Below are 17,794 nucleotides of genomic sequence, written 5' to 3'. Positions count from 1 at the left end.
GTTCTGAACATGACACAGGACAATCTTCTGACAAAAGGTTAGGCAGGCTCTCAGTGGGAAGCTTCCAGAGATCATTCAAAATTTATTACCACTGTAATAATCAACTGCATGAAAAACTATGTACTTCCTTCAAATTACTGTATTGGGATAGTTTTGATCATACTGTAAAATACACAGAGTTTTAAAATAAAATTTCTTAACTTTTTCCACACAGAACAACACACACAATGCTGTTCTGGGTTTCCTTAAGTAGCAAATTCTAATTACCAAGTTGATGGGACTTGAACCACAATTCTGGAGCCTTCCAAGCTGATTTGTGGTGCATAAGCTTCTTTATTTTCATTCTGTGCTGTGTCTACAACCACCTAATTGCAAAGAAAAATAAGTAAGCAACCGCCACTTTAAAAGTACTAGAATGTCCCTCTTCAAACTTAACAACAAATCATTTTGTTGCCGCCACCACGGACACGGATCAAGAACATGTAAACATTAAATAAAGAGATATATATGAATGATATTTACAGTTGTGAGGAGCTGCTAAAATGCTAATCATGAAATGTGATAGTTAAGAACGTTCAGGATATATTTAGAGGCAAGCATTTCACTAAACATTTTTCATCCGCTGATAATTTAATCTTCCTTTTTCTGCTTTTTTGGAAAGGTAAACATTTGAACTCATGGGATCCATTTTAATCCTGCTTAAAACTGCCAGACAAGATTGGAAAAAAACAAATCTTGACCACCATCACCACCACCCTCTGGTCCCTTGCATGAAAGCTTTGTCCTCATCCTCAAACTGTCTGCGGAGACAGCAGATTTTAGGGGCAGAATACCCACTGTCTGTTTCAAGGGAAACGAGCACACAGCCAACCTATTCAACCAAACTTGACTCAATCCCAGCCAATTAACCTTCCACACCCCCGGCCTGGGAAATGACTTCCAGCAGCCATTGTTCTTGCTGGACAGATGTTTCCTCCTCCACCAACCCCCAAACAGGATCTTCACCAGCACAGTCAACTAGAAGTGATGCAGCTGACTTCCTGAAACTGCTTCCCTGGCTCTGCAAAACACCCAAAGGGATTTCGGTTCAACGCACCAGAAACAATGGATCTTAAAAGAAATTAAAGGACATTCAAGCGTCACTCAATGACTCCTAAATAAATACATGCCACTTGCCAAGTCACTGGATTTTGACCACGTGACCTTGGGGATGCTGCATTAGTCATAAATGTGAAATGTGGTCATAAGTCACTTTTTCAGTACCGCTGTAACTTTGAATGTCACTAAACCAATGGTTGTAAGTCAAGGACTACCTATATATCCACGTTGTAATTTTTCCCCTGTGGGCAGAGTAAGAAAGTAACTGCCTGAAATTAGGATGAAAAATCAGGAATATAAATATTTTTGTCATGTCAAATTCAAAACTAAACTGCTACAATAGGAAGCTAGAAAAAGCCCACTTGAACATCTCTTTTTCTGACAACTCAAGGAAAAACATGGTAAAGTAGATGAAACATACAGGGAAATACGTACAACCTTCTGCTCAGACCCATTTTGCTCTTAGGTTTATACGTCCTCCCCAAAACAATGATCATGACGAATGTGCTGGTTAATGATATTGTGATATCTGCCAAAAGCAAACTTAGTCCAAACTGAATTACCTACACAGACAAGAGCTGCTGTCAGCAATATTTGCAAAGGCCAGAGAAAAAACTGAAAGGGAGGAAACCACAAGTGTGACCATCTCAAGAGTAACAAGAGAGAGAAATGGGGAGGTTGAGAGGAGCAAAGTGGAGAAAATAAGATCAGACTGGCTGAAACCCTGAATCCAGCATTTTGCCACAGGCCCAAGTGCTGTAATTTAAGGTTAGTATTTAATGACCTGCCTTCCACTCCTGCCTTCCCTTCACTTTGGCCACCTTCATACAGCTTCATACAGCATATATCCACCAATACTTACCAGCCCAGCTTGTCCAAACAACAACTGTACTGCCGTTTTACATGCTCCCCGCCATGTAGAAGGGCAAACTTGATTCAGGACTTCTGTCACAGGAGAGTCATCTCTTGGAGTCATTCCATTATGGTAGCCAGCTTCTTTAATTAATTGTATCATAGTGTGCTGTCAATATACACAAGGGGGGGGGGGGGTTAAGCAAAAAAAGAATACCCAAGCAAGATAGATAATTGCCCACTCCAACTCAATCTATTTTGCACTGCCGATATCTAGCATTCCTACTGTTCTTCAAGTTACGATGGCCCAAGCCAAGCTTCACCAGTTTCCCACAAACTTACTGCTTCCAGGCATTGCCACGCCCCCGTTCCAGCTCCAATTATTCGGTGTACACATGGACAGGATCAAAAGGAAATGCCAATGGCATCCAGAAGCAGTACAAGAGAATGTTGGAAAGTGGTACTGAGTGGAGAGAAAAAAACAATGCATGAAACCATCCTGTTGAAGAGATTTGGGGATAGTTTAAAGAGAGGCTGTTTGCTTTAATTTTTATTTTTGACATTAAATCCAACTCTCCATATCTGAAAATCAGAGCCAGGCTACGAGATTTCGAGTGGATCACTGCTCTCTTCAGTCAAAATTCTCCCAAAGATAGGAATCCCAGAGACCAAGAAGGACAGCAGAGAGAAGGATTTCTATCTAATTATATTATTAAATTAATCAAGAACAGAATCTGCCTATAAAGATATTTGCAAGTTTCAAGGCCATAATTGATTGAACAAATGTAGAATTGTTGAAATATAAAAAGAATGTGAAAAGAAGCAACATTTTTCACATGTTTTAATGAAAACTACTGGTTTTCTGCAGCTCAGAAATACTATGCTGATAGGAAAAGACAAAATATGTAGAATTCAAGATAGACTATGCTAACAGAATGAAACGTAAGAGTAAAAGAGAAATCTATTGGAAATATAAGGAGAGGAATATAGTCAAAGATGAATTCAAGGTCATTTCCATGGGTTTAGCTCCAATCCAAAGAGAAAGTGATGATGACAAGAGCTTCTTAATTCCTAGTTTGAACCAGAGGAAATTGGAGTCCTAGCTGACCATTATTGTAACATTGCAGAAAAAAAGAGGTTACACAAGGGGAATATAAGAATGTAACCAATTTAAAGAAATTTAGATCATAGGGCCAGATGGACTTCATCTTAGGTTACTGGAAGGCTACAAAAAACTGCTTTCATTATGTTTTGAGAACTCCAAAAAGAGGGCAGAGAAGAGCAATAAAGATGATTAGGGGACTGGAAGGTAAAGTGTATGATGAATAGTTGCAGGAACTGCGTATGTCTAGACTAACAAAGAGAAAGAATAAGGCTGACATGTCTTTTAATATTTGAGGAGCTATGCTTTTCTATGTTTGTTCCATCTTCAATTATCTTTACAGATGTTGTAATACTGCTTCTTGTCTCTTCTAACAGCACTCTGAAAGTCTGATAGGACTTTTCATGTTGTGGAGAGAAAGGTTATTGACTTGTTTCCCCCAAAATAAGATTCAACTGGAAAATAAGCCCCATCACGATTTTTCAGGATGCTTGTAATATAAGCCCTACCCACCAAATAAGCTCCAGTTAAGATCATCAACCAGACGGACACATTTATTACCATATTTCCCCCAAAATAAGACATAACCTAAAAATAAGCCTTAATGCATCTTTTGGAGCAAAAATTAATATAAGACCCAGTTTTATTTTCGGGGAAACACAGTGTGAATGGTTTGTTTCCTTGTGCAGGTCCTTCATAATCAGCACTGTCCTGTCTCCCCTCTAAGTGGAAGCCGGCTGCTAGCAGCATCTACGTGTGTAGTTTACTTGAAGGATTGGCATGAGGGCTCTACTGAAATCTCCTCACATACTATCGGATGGCACTTCTCCAGTGACTCTTGGCAGCTGATCTTGAGAGTTCACTGCAGCTAATTTATCCATGATCTTATACCCATATTAGCATTTGTGCTCTGTAACGGAGGGGGTAGAAACCTTCCAGCTTCAGGTGTTGGTTGCACATCCAGTTGTTTTTCCAACTCTTCTTGAGTCAAGAATGTAATACGTAGTTTGATCTACCTCCAGTTGTGAGAACAGCTTCCTCCTTACTGTTGAAGCACTGGGTATTTCTCAAAGTGGTGTAGGTGTCAGGTTCCTGCCAGAACGATGCTTCGTGGACTGCTTTCGCTTTTGCTGTAACTGCGTGGGAACTAGGGAGGGGGACTGGGCCATCAGGATGGATTCCCTCTCAGACAGTTTCAGCCTGTTACCCAAGGCCACGGTGCCCCAAGGATGACCTCTTATCACCAGCCCACCTCTGAGTTCTCATAACAGCTGTGTGGCATCGCATTGGCTACTGGTGGACATGGGGCTCTGGGTGGGGGTTGAACAGGGGAAATTAGCTGAACGCTTTGTGTGGGAATCTTCAGACTCTGCCTGACTTCTCTGCAATCCCTTATCTCAGTAAAAGCTCCTTTGGAAATACCATCTGTTTCAAGAGTCGTGCTTTTCTGAGAAGACAGATGAGGCAGGTCCTTACAGTAGGTTTGCTGTCCATCCATCCCATATCATATGTCTCCTCCGATCAGGACTACAGGTATAGTAGCATTTCATCAATTCCAGGTTCTCTTGTTTCATCCATATATGATTTGTTTCAATGGCTCACTTATCTTCAGGTTGTTCGGTTTCCCAAATGTGATACTTGTTAAACTAGGTGACATCTGAGCTGGCATAACTCTTAATTTGTTTCATTCCCATACATGAAGTAGGAAACATTAAGGGGTTTTTGCTGAAGGATCCCTACTGACAAACATATAGGATTTAACCCCAGTCTCCTATATCAAACGGCAGTGCTCTAACCACTATGATCTCCAACCACACACACACATACGCACACAATTTTTATTAAGAATGTTGATTATAATAGTAAAATCTAATCCAAACTAAACTTAAAGACAATAGAAAGGAGGAGTAAAAATGCAAGAAAAAAGTAAGAATACAATAAAGAAAGAAGTATATAAAGATGTGACTTCCAATCTTCATCACAAGTGTAATGACTCCTTCACCACTTTTGAGGTTGCAAACTCAAACTTTATCTCATATCCCATCTCTTACCTATAAAGCACCATCTTTTCAGTCCTTATGTCAGCAAAAAGTCCCTAAAGGATTGCCAGAATTAACAACATACCTTGTCCACTGCCGCCCCCACTTCCACCCCTGCCACCATGAGGAGAAGCACAGCAGGAATTGGAAGGTTAGACCAAGACACAGAGGTTAAGTTCACATTGAGACGTTAGGAGGAATTTCTTTGCAATTACAGGTAAAAATGTACAGCTCAAATTGAGACAAGGAAGCAAACCATGACCATACAAAGCCATTCCGAATGCAAGGGGAAACTGCAAGAGAAGTTCAGGATGGCATGACACAAACCAGAAAAGATGCCCAAGTAAAATGGCAGAGAGGTTTTCTTAGCTGAACACAGAATTGGTTTTTGCACCTAATTCAACTTCACTTTCTCACGAATACATATACGTGTCCCAGTAACACAAATTTTCAAAGGCCTGCTCTCTACCTATCTGGTTTTAGCACATAGTAAGATTCTACTCCCAGAAGGAAAAAAATGGACAGTGCAACTAAAGAGACTTACCGTTTTCAGTTTTAAGTTATCTGCTGCAGATTCGTTGAAGGATATTCCTTTCAGAAAGTGGGCCCCTATCTGGATGGGAACAGTTGGCAGCTCACACTGAATAGGCTGGGAGGGAGTCTGTCTCCGTCCAGTCTGCTGAGCTTCAGCTTCACTGCAGCAGCCCTAAAGCCACAAAAGTCCAAAGCAAAACAGAACCACTTAATTGTTACCCACCAGTTTTGCCTCTCTTGACTAGATCCAGAGAAAGAGGTTCTTACCTGCAAGCTTTCTTCAATTGCCTTTGGATTCAAGTGGAAACCAGCCTTCATTGCATATTCACAGTGACCCAAACTATCCAAAGCAATCTTATATGCCTGATACATATATATATAAAAAAAGCACCACATAAGAGATAAATATCAGAACAGACTGTCCATAAAACCCCAAGTAGGAAAATCACCCCATTATACCATCATTCCTTACCATGGACATTGTGCCCTGTCTAGATAGTAAAGAAAATAATAATCCCCACCAGGGAAACTGACCTGCAAAGCACTGTCTGTTTTCAAGTTCAATTCTTTTAGCTGGTGCTCTGGAATGGCCACATTCTGGGAGCAGAAGAGTTGCTGGACTTCGATTCCAGCCAAACAGCCATCACGGCCTCCCTCTTTCTCTCGAAGCCGTGAAGTGGCCTTTTAAACAGGTGGCAGAAAAGGTGACAAAATGACAGAAGTAATTTTGAATTGTTTAAGTGAAGTTAAATTTCATAGTTTATATTTCATATTGGGACATTAAGCCAAAGTTTAGGAAAGAGGCAGCTTTGTTTTTACAAACATAACTCTGATCAAAGATCACTTCATCATGATAGACAAAGGGGCTAACTTTGCAAATAGAATTCTTTTTGTATCATTTTTGAAAACAATTTAAAAACAAAAATAGTACAAATTTTGAATGAGGAAAGGAAATGAAAGTAATAAGTGAAAAAGAAAAAAAGAAAAGAAAAAAGTTATATAAGGAGCGGCTTCCTTCTTCTTATCATCAATTAATTTATATTTTACCCACTCCCTCTAAAACTACAACAGTAATTTTTCCCCCAGAGCCTATCCTTTCTAATCCTCAAACTCATAAATCACAAGTTCATTTTTTCCCCTTTTTTCAGCAAAAAGTTCATAAGGCATTTCCAATCGCTAATGAATGTTAGTTATTGTCTAAACAAACAAGTCAATTTTTCCATCTCTAATAATCTTCTCATCTTTGCCAGCTATTTAAAAATTTCCAAACCCAGCCTGACTTTAGCCCTGTGTAGCAAACGGGCCCAGCTTCAAAGGAGGCAGATAAGCAACAAAAGCAGAGAGCAAAGGGAGGGAGGCCCTTCTGCTCTGGCCACAGCGGCAAAAGGTTGGGGTGGAACTGGGAGAGCAGCCACCCGCTGAAGGGAAGGGGGCTTTGCCTGGAGGGTAAAGAGACATCCCAACTTCAGAGCTCATTCAGGGAGGAAATGTCCCAGAGCAAACCTCTAGTCTATATTTGCCGTTTCCCAAGGGAAGGCAGATAGTCTGACAATATTCTTGAAAGAGAGATGATCAACATTTGTGGGCTCATCCACAAATGTCCACAAAAATGAAGGAGCCCTGGTGGTGAAGTGGTTGAAGCTCTGCCCTCTGCCCACAGCCTGGAGTTCGATCCTGGCAGGGCTCAACTCAGCCTTCCATCCTTCTGAGGTCAATAAAACGAGGACCCAGATTGTTAGGGGCAATATGCAAGTAATGCTTCTACAGTATACACCGCCCAGAGAGTGCTGAAAAAAGCGTTATGGGTTGGTATACAAGCCTAAATGCTATTTGCGATTGTTATTAACACAGCATTCTAAGATTCTGGCTCTGGTGCAAAATTAGAAGTGTTAATTATCCCTCTCATCAGCTATTTTATCCACTCAGTTGATAAGGCAGAATTACTGGGGCCATCGGGGGCTGAAAGTGGGCACTTTAAGTTTGATTGGCTGGGTCAACTTTCCTGTTGCAGAGCCCACTTAAACTCTTTGACCTAATTAATAAGCATATCTTCTGAACGTGACCATCGAAAAATTCCCCTGCACATGGAAACCTAGACATCATAAAGGAAACAAAAATAAATTATGTGATAGGTGAAGGAAAAGGCAACAATTTTGCATATCCTGATTAAAGAGAGAAGCCTGAATGTAGAAGTCCTGACATCTCCACACAGCAGCAGCAGCAGCAGTCCTACCTCTGTTGCTCCCTTCCATGACCGCACTGCTTCATCCAGTTCGGTTGTGGGGTTTGCGCTGGATGTCTCACTCATGCTAGAATTTTTTCTTTCCTGGGCTGCAGCCTCAATGAAGCATGACTGAGCCACTGGCTGGACTTTCTGCAAAGCCTGGGATAGAAACTGAAAATGAACCTGCATCACGGTCAAAAAGCAACGTCCAAGTACCTGTTAAAAAAAATAAAAATAAAAATAGACCATCATTAGATTCAGGAACGTGGGATTTTTATTCAAACTAGATCTTCACATGCAAAATATCTGATGATCTCACCCTTGATTTTTTCCCCCCTATCCTGGCATTTCCTAGTGGCCTTTTACCCAAGTATTAACCACCCCAAGCACATTAAGCTTTTCAATGGCAGCTCATTTCTATGGAAAGGAAAAATTGTTCACAAAATCACCCAAAACCAAGCTCAACTTGAGAGAAATGTTGTTTCACTATCCTATGCATATTTTTGAAATTAATAAAGCATTTCTTCTCTATACTGAAAGACCACTGTTTACAGGATTAAAACTTCAGGCTGCAACTGCAAAGCATATATAGGTGGTCTTTGACATACAACATTCAGTGACCATTCAAAAGTTACAACAGCTCTGTGACCGGTTTTCACACTTATGACCGTTGCATCATCCTCATGGTCATGTGATTTACATTTGGATGCTTGGCAATTGACTCACATTTATGATGGCTGCTGTGTCCCAGGGTTATGCGATCCCCTTTTGCGACCTTCTGACAAACAAAGTCAATGGGGAATCCATATTCACTTAACAACCATTTTACTAACTTATCAACTGCAGGGATTCACTTAACAAATGTGGCGAGAAAAGTCGTAAAATGGAGCAAGCTCACTTAACATATGTTTCACTTAGCAAAACATACATTCTGGGCGAGGAGGCGGCGGAGGCACCCGAAATGTCACCAAGGCAACGAGTGCCTCCCCGCCGGGCCCTCCGCTCATCCCGCCAGGGCCGTGGCAGAGCCGTGCGGACTGGGCAGAACCAGGAAACACCCGCGGCTTGCCTGCCACGGCCCTGGAGGCACTTCCTGTCAGCCTTGGCTAGAGAAAAGAGCCAGCCTCTCGGATCACGCCGGCGTCTTTCCCTCTCTCTCTATGTATGAAAGAGCTCGCCTCGCTCGGAGCGTTGGCGAAGCACACGAGTTTCGCAGTCGGAGAGGGAGGCGGCGGCGAAAGGACGCGCGGCAACGGCAGGATGCTGCAAGTCAGGACCTTGCATTGAAGCAGCCCGGGGCACGTAGCCACCTCCCTCCAGCCCACCTTGAGGATTTGCCTTTTGTTGTTGGTATACTTGGCTTCAGGTGCTCCTGTGGCGCCTTCCCTTGCCTTGAAGGTAAAGTGAATTATTTAAAACCTCCGCTCATCCCGCCAGGGCCGCGCAGAGCCGTACGGGCTGGGCAGAACCAGGAAACACCCCGGCTTGCTTTCCCGGCTCTGCTCAGCTCGCACGGCTCGGCGCGGTCCTGATAGGATGAGCGGAGGTTTTAAAATAATCACTTTACCTTCGAAGGCAAAGGGAAGCGGCCACAGGAGCGCCTGGAAGCAGTGTCTCCTCAGGGCTCCGGTTGCAGGGAGGAGCCCTGACTGGCTGCACGTGGCTGCGCCTAAACGCCGCGGCGTTGCTGTAACGCCACGGCAGCAAGGGAGAAGGGAAATTAACGGTGGCGGAAGGTCTCCCGAACATCCAAGCTGTCGCCGCCCGCCCACCCGAGGATGCAAGGGGGGAATTGTCACCCCGAAAAGACGGCCTAGCCGGTTTTTCGGGGTCAAAAATAAGGCCCGGCCTTATTATGTGAGAAACACGGTAGAAATAAGCCCATGGAATATCATGGAATTTATTGTTGAATAAACATATATATGGTATATGAAGGTGCTCTAACCTAGAATGTTAAACTGCAGTATATTATTAAAGCCTTGATATTTTTTGTAGTTTGTCAATTTAAGCAAACATATACTGTGCTATCAATGAAATTATTAAACACTCCAATCCTTACAGTAATCACCGAGCAAGCAAACATGCTTTCATGTTCATTCCAAGAGGGGAGTTGGGAAGAATTGCTTTCATGACCTGCAGGGAATGTGCCATGTATTGTCTCTTCCTTCCTGAAAACAAGAACTGTCCTGCTGACTGCCAGCCCTCGGAGGTGGGCCGTCACGAGAAACAGACCCCACTACTACACTATTAGAAGTGTAATTTACTGCTGCAGAATATAACAACAACAGACTCTTGAGAGCCTTCCATTAACACCTAGAAGACTCGTGGTAGGCCAATCTTGATGACTCTCGCCTCCCTTTTGGGGCCCAGATGGCATTTACATAACCACACTTGGATTTATTCTTCAAGGCATTCATTCTTATTGCTTCTCTACACTTACTGAAGGCAAAGATAAACTGTCCAACTTATTTGACAAGACAACGAATTCTTGATTTGGCACAGGAAATTCTTGTGAGGGACATGTATCACCAAAAGCCCCCCAAAGTTAGAAGAAAGCTGAAGAGATGAAAGAATAGAGATGAATGTGGCACAAATGAAGACTCCCACTCCAAAAAACCTTCATCTCGTTAATTATCTGGGTGTAATCCAAGGCCAACCTCACTTGGGCTATTGTGTTCAATTCTGCAATTTAAAAAACTTTTATAAACTGGACCAAGTCCAGAAAATGGCTACAACGGGAAAAGAACAGGAGGTCCTACAAACCCTAGCATGTTAAGCTTGCAGAAGAGAAACCTGAGAGGGAGGCAATAACTGTTTTTTGAAATACCTGACCTGCTAGAAGGCTGAAGACACAAATGAGACATTACGTCTTGGCAGTAAGAGAAGTCAGTGGAAAAGGTTGCTGCCCATAGTGGCTTTTCCCCTTTCAGTGGAATCTTCAGAGATTGGTGGGGATTTATTGGGAATTGTGTAGAGAATCCTGCCGTATTCAGAGGTTGGACTATATGTCTCTTTAGATAATTTCCAGCTCTATGATTCTATGATTCATTGTTGAGCATCTTCTGGAGCTATAGTTGAAGAGCATCTATAGGCAAAAGTCTCAGGTTTGTGGAAGAGGACTCTATAGCTGCGCAAAGGAAAGGATTCCTGCCCTTGTCGTGAAGAGGGAGAAGCCCTGGGTACTTGATGAGACTGAAATCATAATCTACAGCAGGGGTACAGTCTTAAAGTTGCCAAGGTTGGACACCCCTGATCTACAGTGAGGCAGCCTATCAAGAAAACTGTTCCACTGAAGGAAGGAAGGAAGGAAGGGAGGGAGGGAGGGAGGGAGGAAGGGAGGAAGGAATTGAGCCTACTGACAAATATCCCTCCTTATTGATCCATCTGGAAACAAAAGACGCAGCCAGTAAAGAAAATGGCCTTGATGGAGGTCTGTAGAAACTGTTATTTAGGCAAAGGGGGCTGAAACATTTTTATTTATATTACAAATAATTCAAAGCAGAAAATATATGCAACACACTTTCCTACTCCTATTATTCCACAATAGCAACCAAGAGTTGGGCTGAATGTGTGTGAATGGCCAAAGGTCACCCAACTGGCTTTCATGGCTAAGGTGGGACTCTTGCATTCTACTGTACTCTCTAAAGTGTCCAGGATTACAAGATAATTGTGGAAAGGGCTCAGACAGATGCCTTCCAAAGTATCTGAATTATATAAAGGAGAAGGAGCTCCAGAGCCAATAGACTTGCAAGATTCTGCTGTTTTCGTGCCCTGGCTTCAGTGCAGGGAGAAAATATCCATGCAATTGGCAGGCCAAGTGCAGGAGTGATGTGAATGTGGAATGTGGCTTGAAGAGGAGCTGGGCAAGAAACAAACTGTAGGAGGAAGGCAGCTTCTGGAGCCAGGCTAGTGAGGATGTCAGGAAGATGTCAGCATTCCAGCAAACCTCCATTCCAATCAGTAACTCCAAGACAAGCATAATCTCAAAAGAACCTTTATTAGAATAGCACCTGGCACATCTGTGGAATCTCGAAACTAAGTTTCCCAGACTTCCCACAATGTCCCAAACTACTAACCATCCCCTTTTCTCCCATCATCACATCACATGGACCAATCACGATTTGTCCCAATGTAAGATCCTTTTCCTCTGCTGCGCCACACTTAATAACCTTGAACTAAGAAAAGAATTTTATTTTGTCTACTTAGAACTACTCTGTTGAAATCACCCCCCTCCCACTTTCTCAGGCTATGTGGCAGCGTGGAATACGGCTTCCAAAGCTGACAGAAGGCTTGTCTGGAGATGGCTACACACAAGCAGCCGAAGGGAAGTTGCGAAGCAGGAGAAAGAATGCGCAACAATTTACTAGTGGCAGAGAAGAGATCATCTGAATCAGTTGGTAATCAAATAACACACAATATCTTGAAAGAGGGAGCAGAGGAAAAGGCACAGCCTTGGTCAGAAACACACCCAGGCTAAAAATTAGCAGGAGTCCAGAGCAGGAATACATGTTCTATAAATGGCCAAGAGAGGAGATCGTCTGAAAAAACCCCTCCTGGATTTTATTACAGGACTTTCAGGGAGGAGACATATAGCAATCAAAGGAAACTCAGCTGCTGGAAACCCAACTCAGCCAAGATTACAAGGTGCACAAAGATGGTCTTTGCTGATTTTAATTTCTCAGAATGAAGAAAAAGAAATAACAGGATCATTTCCCCCAGATCTGATTAGTTTCCTAGACCAATAAAAAAGCAGCTTAAGACTAAAAAGGAATATTGGTGACGGTTCTTGGGGTTGAGCCTTCATGGGTTGAGCCTTCTGATGAGAAAGCCATGAATTGAAACCAATCAATGTGGGGTGCTTCTCTGGGGAGAGCTGAAGACAGGCATCACACAGCCCACTGATGCTAGGAAGTGGCCTTCCTTGCGGAGGCTGATACCTCCCCTTGAAGTGTCTGGGTAATGAATCCATTCAAAAGCTACAAGTTCAAAATAATCTTTCAGCTCCCATTTTTTCTGGGCATCAGAGGTCAGTAAATCTTTCTGGCTCTTTATGCTCAAATGCTGAGCAGGCAGCAGACAGCACAGTGCACCACAGGGTTGTGTGTTGAGTCCCTTACTCTATACTCTTTATGTACATGACTGCATTCCCACTCACACCAGTAATACTATGACTAAATTTGCAGATGATACAACAGTGGTGGGACTTATCTCCGGGGGGGGGGGGTGTCTGCCTACCTAGATGAGGTGGACCAGTTGCTTTCGTGATGTGGAGACAATAACTTGGTCCTCAACACCAATAAGACCAAAGAGTTTATAGTGGATTATAGAAGAAACAGATCAGACCTCCAGCCCTTGCTTATCAGTGGAGACTGAGGGGAGCAAGTGGCCAGTTTTAAGTTTCTGGGTGTTACCCTAAAAGAGGACCTGACCTGGGGGGCCCCCATTGCAGCCCTGGTCAAAAGGGCCCAGCAGAGATTATACGACCTGAGATGTCTCAGAAAACAACTGAATGAAAAACTGCTGGTGACCTTCTCCCGCTGCACCAGAGAGTATCTTAACTTACTGCACCTCTGTAGGGTTTGCCAATTGCACAGGGGCAGATAGGAAAGCACTCCAGAGGGTTAACATCATTGCCCAGAGGATCCTGGGTTGCCCTCTCCCCTCTTTGGAAGAGCTTTAGAGCTCCCGCTGCCTTAAGAAAGTTCAAAACATCCTCAAAGATCCATCTCATCCTGGGAACCCCCTTTTTTTGAACTATGACCATCTGGCGGACAGTACAGAATAATAAAAACAAGGACAAATAGGCTGAAAAACAGCTTATATCCCAGGGCAGTAGCTCTTTTGAATTCTACTGTGTAATGCAATACTAATGCAGTATCAGGGGCTTTCAATTCAATTGTATAGAATGTGAAGGATGTGTGTTTGTGTTTTATTTTTATAGTTTTCTTATGTATGATGTACACTGAAGATGGCATTTAATTTTGTTGTACAAGGTGTAACGACAATAAAGTAAACTAAACTATACATCACATATTCAAATGTGCTTCCTCCACACTGGGAAAGGAAGAAGCCTGCCCCCTCCCCTTTTTAACAAATTTTACTCAGTTTTTCACATTAAAAACAAAAATCTCTTTTTAGTGGACAACATATTTCCGGGTCATCACCTTTACATACAAATATGACAGCAATTATACATTCATATATGCATACTTAATTCTATTATTACCTTTTCCATTCCAAATTTTCAGTAAGGAGAGAAACAAACACATTAATTCTAGCCTCTTTCATTAATCTCAATCGAAACATCTTTTTGTTTCATTTCAATTATTTCAAATATAACCCTTTAATATTTATTTTAAAAATAAAGATAAATATGTGTTTGCATAATAATAATAATGATAATAATAATAATAAAGAAGAAGACCAATGTCTCTCCTTGCTTTTAATAGTCTATATTAACTTATTAATTTAGTTGGTTCTTTAGTCTGTCATATTCCCTTTCCATTACACATTCTTTTTATAAATTCTAGATTAATACAAATTTTAACACTAAAGAAAAAAAAAAACAAGTATAGGTTTCCCCCCTTTTACTGCTTTGAGTGTGACACCTCAATGATTAAAATATACCTTTATTCCCTCATCTTGATTCCCAATAAACCCTTATTTTTAAGAAGTTACAATAATAATCATTACATCTTTTCATTCGGATTCCGCAGCATATTTTCCCCCCTTAATTTTTAATAAAAGTTATCAGTATCTATATTACCCTATTTTCTAAATATTTTTAATTGCAGAACTATTCTTATTACCCCTTGTCACCCTGCAGAATCCTCTTTTTAATTCATCAACCATTATCTCTGAAAAAACAATTTCTTTTCAACGTTTTACTATTTCCGTAATTCTTTATTTCATGCACCTGTTTCTTACTGCTTCTCCTCCCCCTCTTTTCCCCATATCTTTTCTCATTCCAGTTTATATCCCTCTCTTTCTTAATGTCTTCCTTTCCCCTTTTCTGCTGGGTCTTTCTGCCTATCCCGACTTCACAGGTATTCCCCCTTTTGATTGCCTTCTTAAATCTCAACTTTTTAACCTTCCTTCTTTCCCCACTTCTTTGTGGTGTTCTTTGTGTTAATTGTCTCTTTAAAATGTCTTCTCCTTGAGTCGACTCCTCCTCCTCTGAAGCTCTTTCTTCTTGTTCTTCAATCGCCATTTCCATTTTTTCTAACACAGAGCAAAGTGATTCGCCTCTTTCCTGTAGTAATTCTCTCATGTTTTTAAGTTCCATTTTTAATTCCCGAATAGATATCATCATTACACACTCTTATATTTTATGATCGTTAAATTCCACAAAAAAAAAAACACTTTTACTTTCCTTCTTTCTTCTTTCAATTTTCTAAAGTTCTCAGTTATTCCAGCCGAGGGTCTATATACCAAAAATATCAATCAATCCCACAGTCAGTCTTTCCTTGCTTTTTTCTTTATCCTGGTTCTGCTTTCACTTTCTAAGATTCTAACTTTGTTTCAATATTTCTTTAAGGTTATATCCACACAAGTTCATTCAGAAACAGGATGCTTTCCTTTTTGTCTGAGCTCAAGTTTTTGTCAAAAGGTGGCACTCTCCATTATACAAAGTCTTCACCTTTTCCCCCTATTTTTTTGTTTAGGGTTTTTCGAACCTCAATATTCCAGCACAGTCCAGTCTCCAATTTGTAAACTTTATTATTATTATTTTTTGACAATCTTAATTCCAGCTTTATTTTATGCCTGTTTATTCCCAAAATATTTTTGTCCAATTTAGTTAAATCTTTAGTTCCGGCTTCTTCCTTTCCCGATTTGAAGCCCTGCTTAGCTGTCAAAAATATTTTCTTTTTTTTCCCCCTGTCCCTTTGTAATTTCGCCACTCACTTTTCTTTTCTTAAAAATTCCATGTTACCTTAATCCCGGGGTACTTTTGTTTAGTTGTATTGCCCAGTTGTCCCGGTTCAGATGTTATCCACCTCTTTCTTCCCTCCTGCACAAATCTTAATCCAGCTGAGTCCTCCTCTTCGGGGTGGCCATTTTAAACCACCGCTGCAGTCATCTTCAGGGGGAAAAAGACCAAGCCCAGGAGGGGAGATGGGGCTCCCCTCAACCTGGCTTGCGGCTTCCCCTTACTCCGCTGCCCCTCCAAAGGCAGCTTCAGCCCCTAATCGTAATAATCGGGGCTCTCCAACGAAAGAGCACGGACCATAGCCGCAGAGAGTCGCGATCTACAGTCCGTCACCAAGGAGGCTCCGCCTTCTTTCCCAAGAAGCCTGCCCTTTTGAAGCATAATAGCACCTAAAAATTTATGATGTCTGGAATTGTTAATATTTTTGCATAAATATGACCCAAAATTTATCTGTTCTCCATGCAGATCCTAAAACTAGATAAAGAGAACCCAGTTAAACCTGTGAGTCAAAACATTATACTGTTAATTAATTTATTAAGGAAAATGATCCAAAACTTCTGGGCATGGAACCCAGACTGTTAAGACTCTCTATACAAACCCCTGTTTCCATATGGGAGCAAATGGCATCTGAAACCTAAAATTCCTATGACAGGAAGGCACTCTGGTCCCAATGCTGATTAACTTCTATGTACTGACAAGCCAGGATTCCTCTGCTTTCAGTAAGTCCACATGCCAAAGATACTTAATACACTTATCAACATAGATTTATGCCAATGACATGATCCTTATGCACAATCTCTTCTATATGTGAATGGTATGGTCCTTATATGCAATCTGAAGTTGGCCTGAAGGGATATCTATGGAAGTTGGATGCTTATTGTGCCATTAATTAATTAGACTCATTGGGGTGAAAGGGACCGTGGAGGTCTTCTAGTCCAGTCCCCTGCCCAAAGCAGGAATCCTCATACCATCTTGGACAAATGGTTTTCTTTCTCTTTTTTTTAAACTTCTATTACGTTTTGTCTGGGAAAGGAGGGGGAAGGTGAGAGCAAAGAAACTTTGTAACACTGCCAACTAGAGGCTTGAAAATATCTTAGATGAAGCTGAGAAAACTGTGAAAGGCTGCCTTTCAAGGACATTGCAACCTGATAAGATAGAGGGAAGAGCACGGGAGAGTGTTATTGCAGATGTTCTTCTGGATTTCTATCAACAATTGAAGCTTGGTTTTGAAGTTTGTGGAGAAGAGAGTTATAATAAGAGCCTTGGATAATTAAATAAAGTGCAGTGTGTTCTTTTTATTTTATTTTAAAGTTGTGCTATCCCTCCTTACCAGCTCTACTGTACTCTTTTCTTTAAAAAAAAAAAAACTTTTATTTTTGTAATATTTCCACTTTCGCTTTTTATTTTAAAGGGAAAGCCTCAAAAATTTTCCTTTTCTTTTTCTTTCTTCGTTGGGATTTTTGCTTTTTCCATCCATACTTTTGGTTCATTTTTATGGTTTTTTTTATTTTTATTTTTGAGACCTCTTAATTGGATTAAGGTGTGAAGAACCTGAAGAAATTTTTCTCTCATCTTCTTTTTATTATTATTGGGCTTTTTTCCTTTTATTATTTTTATCTTTTATCTTGGATTACAATTGACTACTTCATAATTGGATTAAGGTTCAGAAGAACCTGAAGAAACTTTTCCTCTTTTTCCATTTATTATTATTGGGCTTTTTTCTCTCTACCATTTTTACTTTTCATCTTGGATTATAATTGGCTACTCCATAATTGGATTAAGGTTCAGAAGAACCTGAAGATTTTGAATTATTTAAAATGAGCAGGAAATTGATAGCTTCTGGCCCTTCAACTTCTACTTCCGCCTCCCCACCATCTGGACAACGTTCAATCCAGACAATGTTAAAGCAAGACAAAGAACAAGAAAAAGTGACCTTACAGATGATTATGCAAGGAATTCAAAATATTCAAGTAAGATCAGAGAATATTGAAAAGAGAATAGAGAACATTGAACAA

The 17,794-nt window shown here is 41.1% G+C and overlaps 1 protein-coding gene across 3 annotated transcripts in view; it reads right to left on the bottom strand.

The window, feature by feature from the left end:
* GARRE1 (granule associated Rac and RHOG effector 1) overlaps window positions 1–17,794 on the bottom strand; it is a 74,229-nt gene that overhangs the window by 9,249 nt on the left and 47,186 nt on the right. For all 3 annotated transcript variants that reach the window (XM_087971807.1, XM_087971806.1, XM_087971808.1), the window contains 6 exons: window positions 7,859–8,065; window positions 6,160–6,306; window positions 5,893–5,988; window positions 5,636–5,797; window positions 1,961–2,119; window positions 268–365 (listed from right to left, as the gene is read on the bottom strand). In XM_087971807.1, the coding sequence (XP_087827933.1) occupies window positions 268–365; window positions 1,961–2,119; window positions 5,636–5,797; window positions 5,893–5,988; window positions 6,160–6,306; window positions 7,859–8,065 (869 nt within the window). The remainder of the gene's footprint in view (window positions 1–267; window positions 366–1,960; window positions 2,120–5,635; window positions 5,798–5,892; window positions 5,989–6,159; window positions 6,307–7,858; window positions 8,066–17,794) is intronic.

This window comes from Notechis scutatus, chromosome 9 (assembly GCF_049901735.1).
Source record: "Notechis scutatus isolate UNSWTSFEM ecotype Mainland chromosome 9, rNotScu1.2, whole genome shotgun sequence".
Lineage (NCBI taxonomy): Eukaryota > Metazoa > Chordata > Lepidosauria > Squamata > Elapidae > Notechis > Notechis scutatus.
Note: the sequence above shows the minus strand (reverse complement) of the source record. Positions and strands in the feature narration are given on the sequence as shown.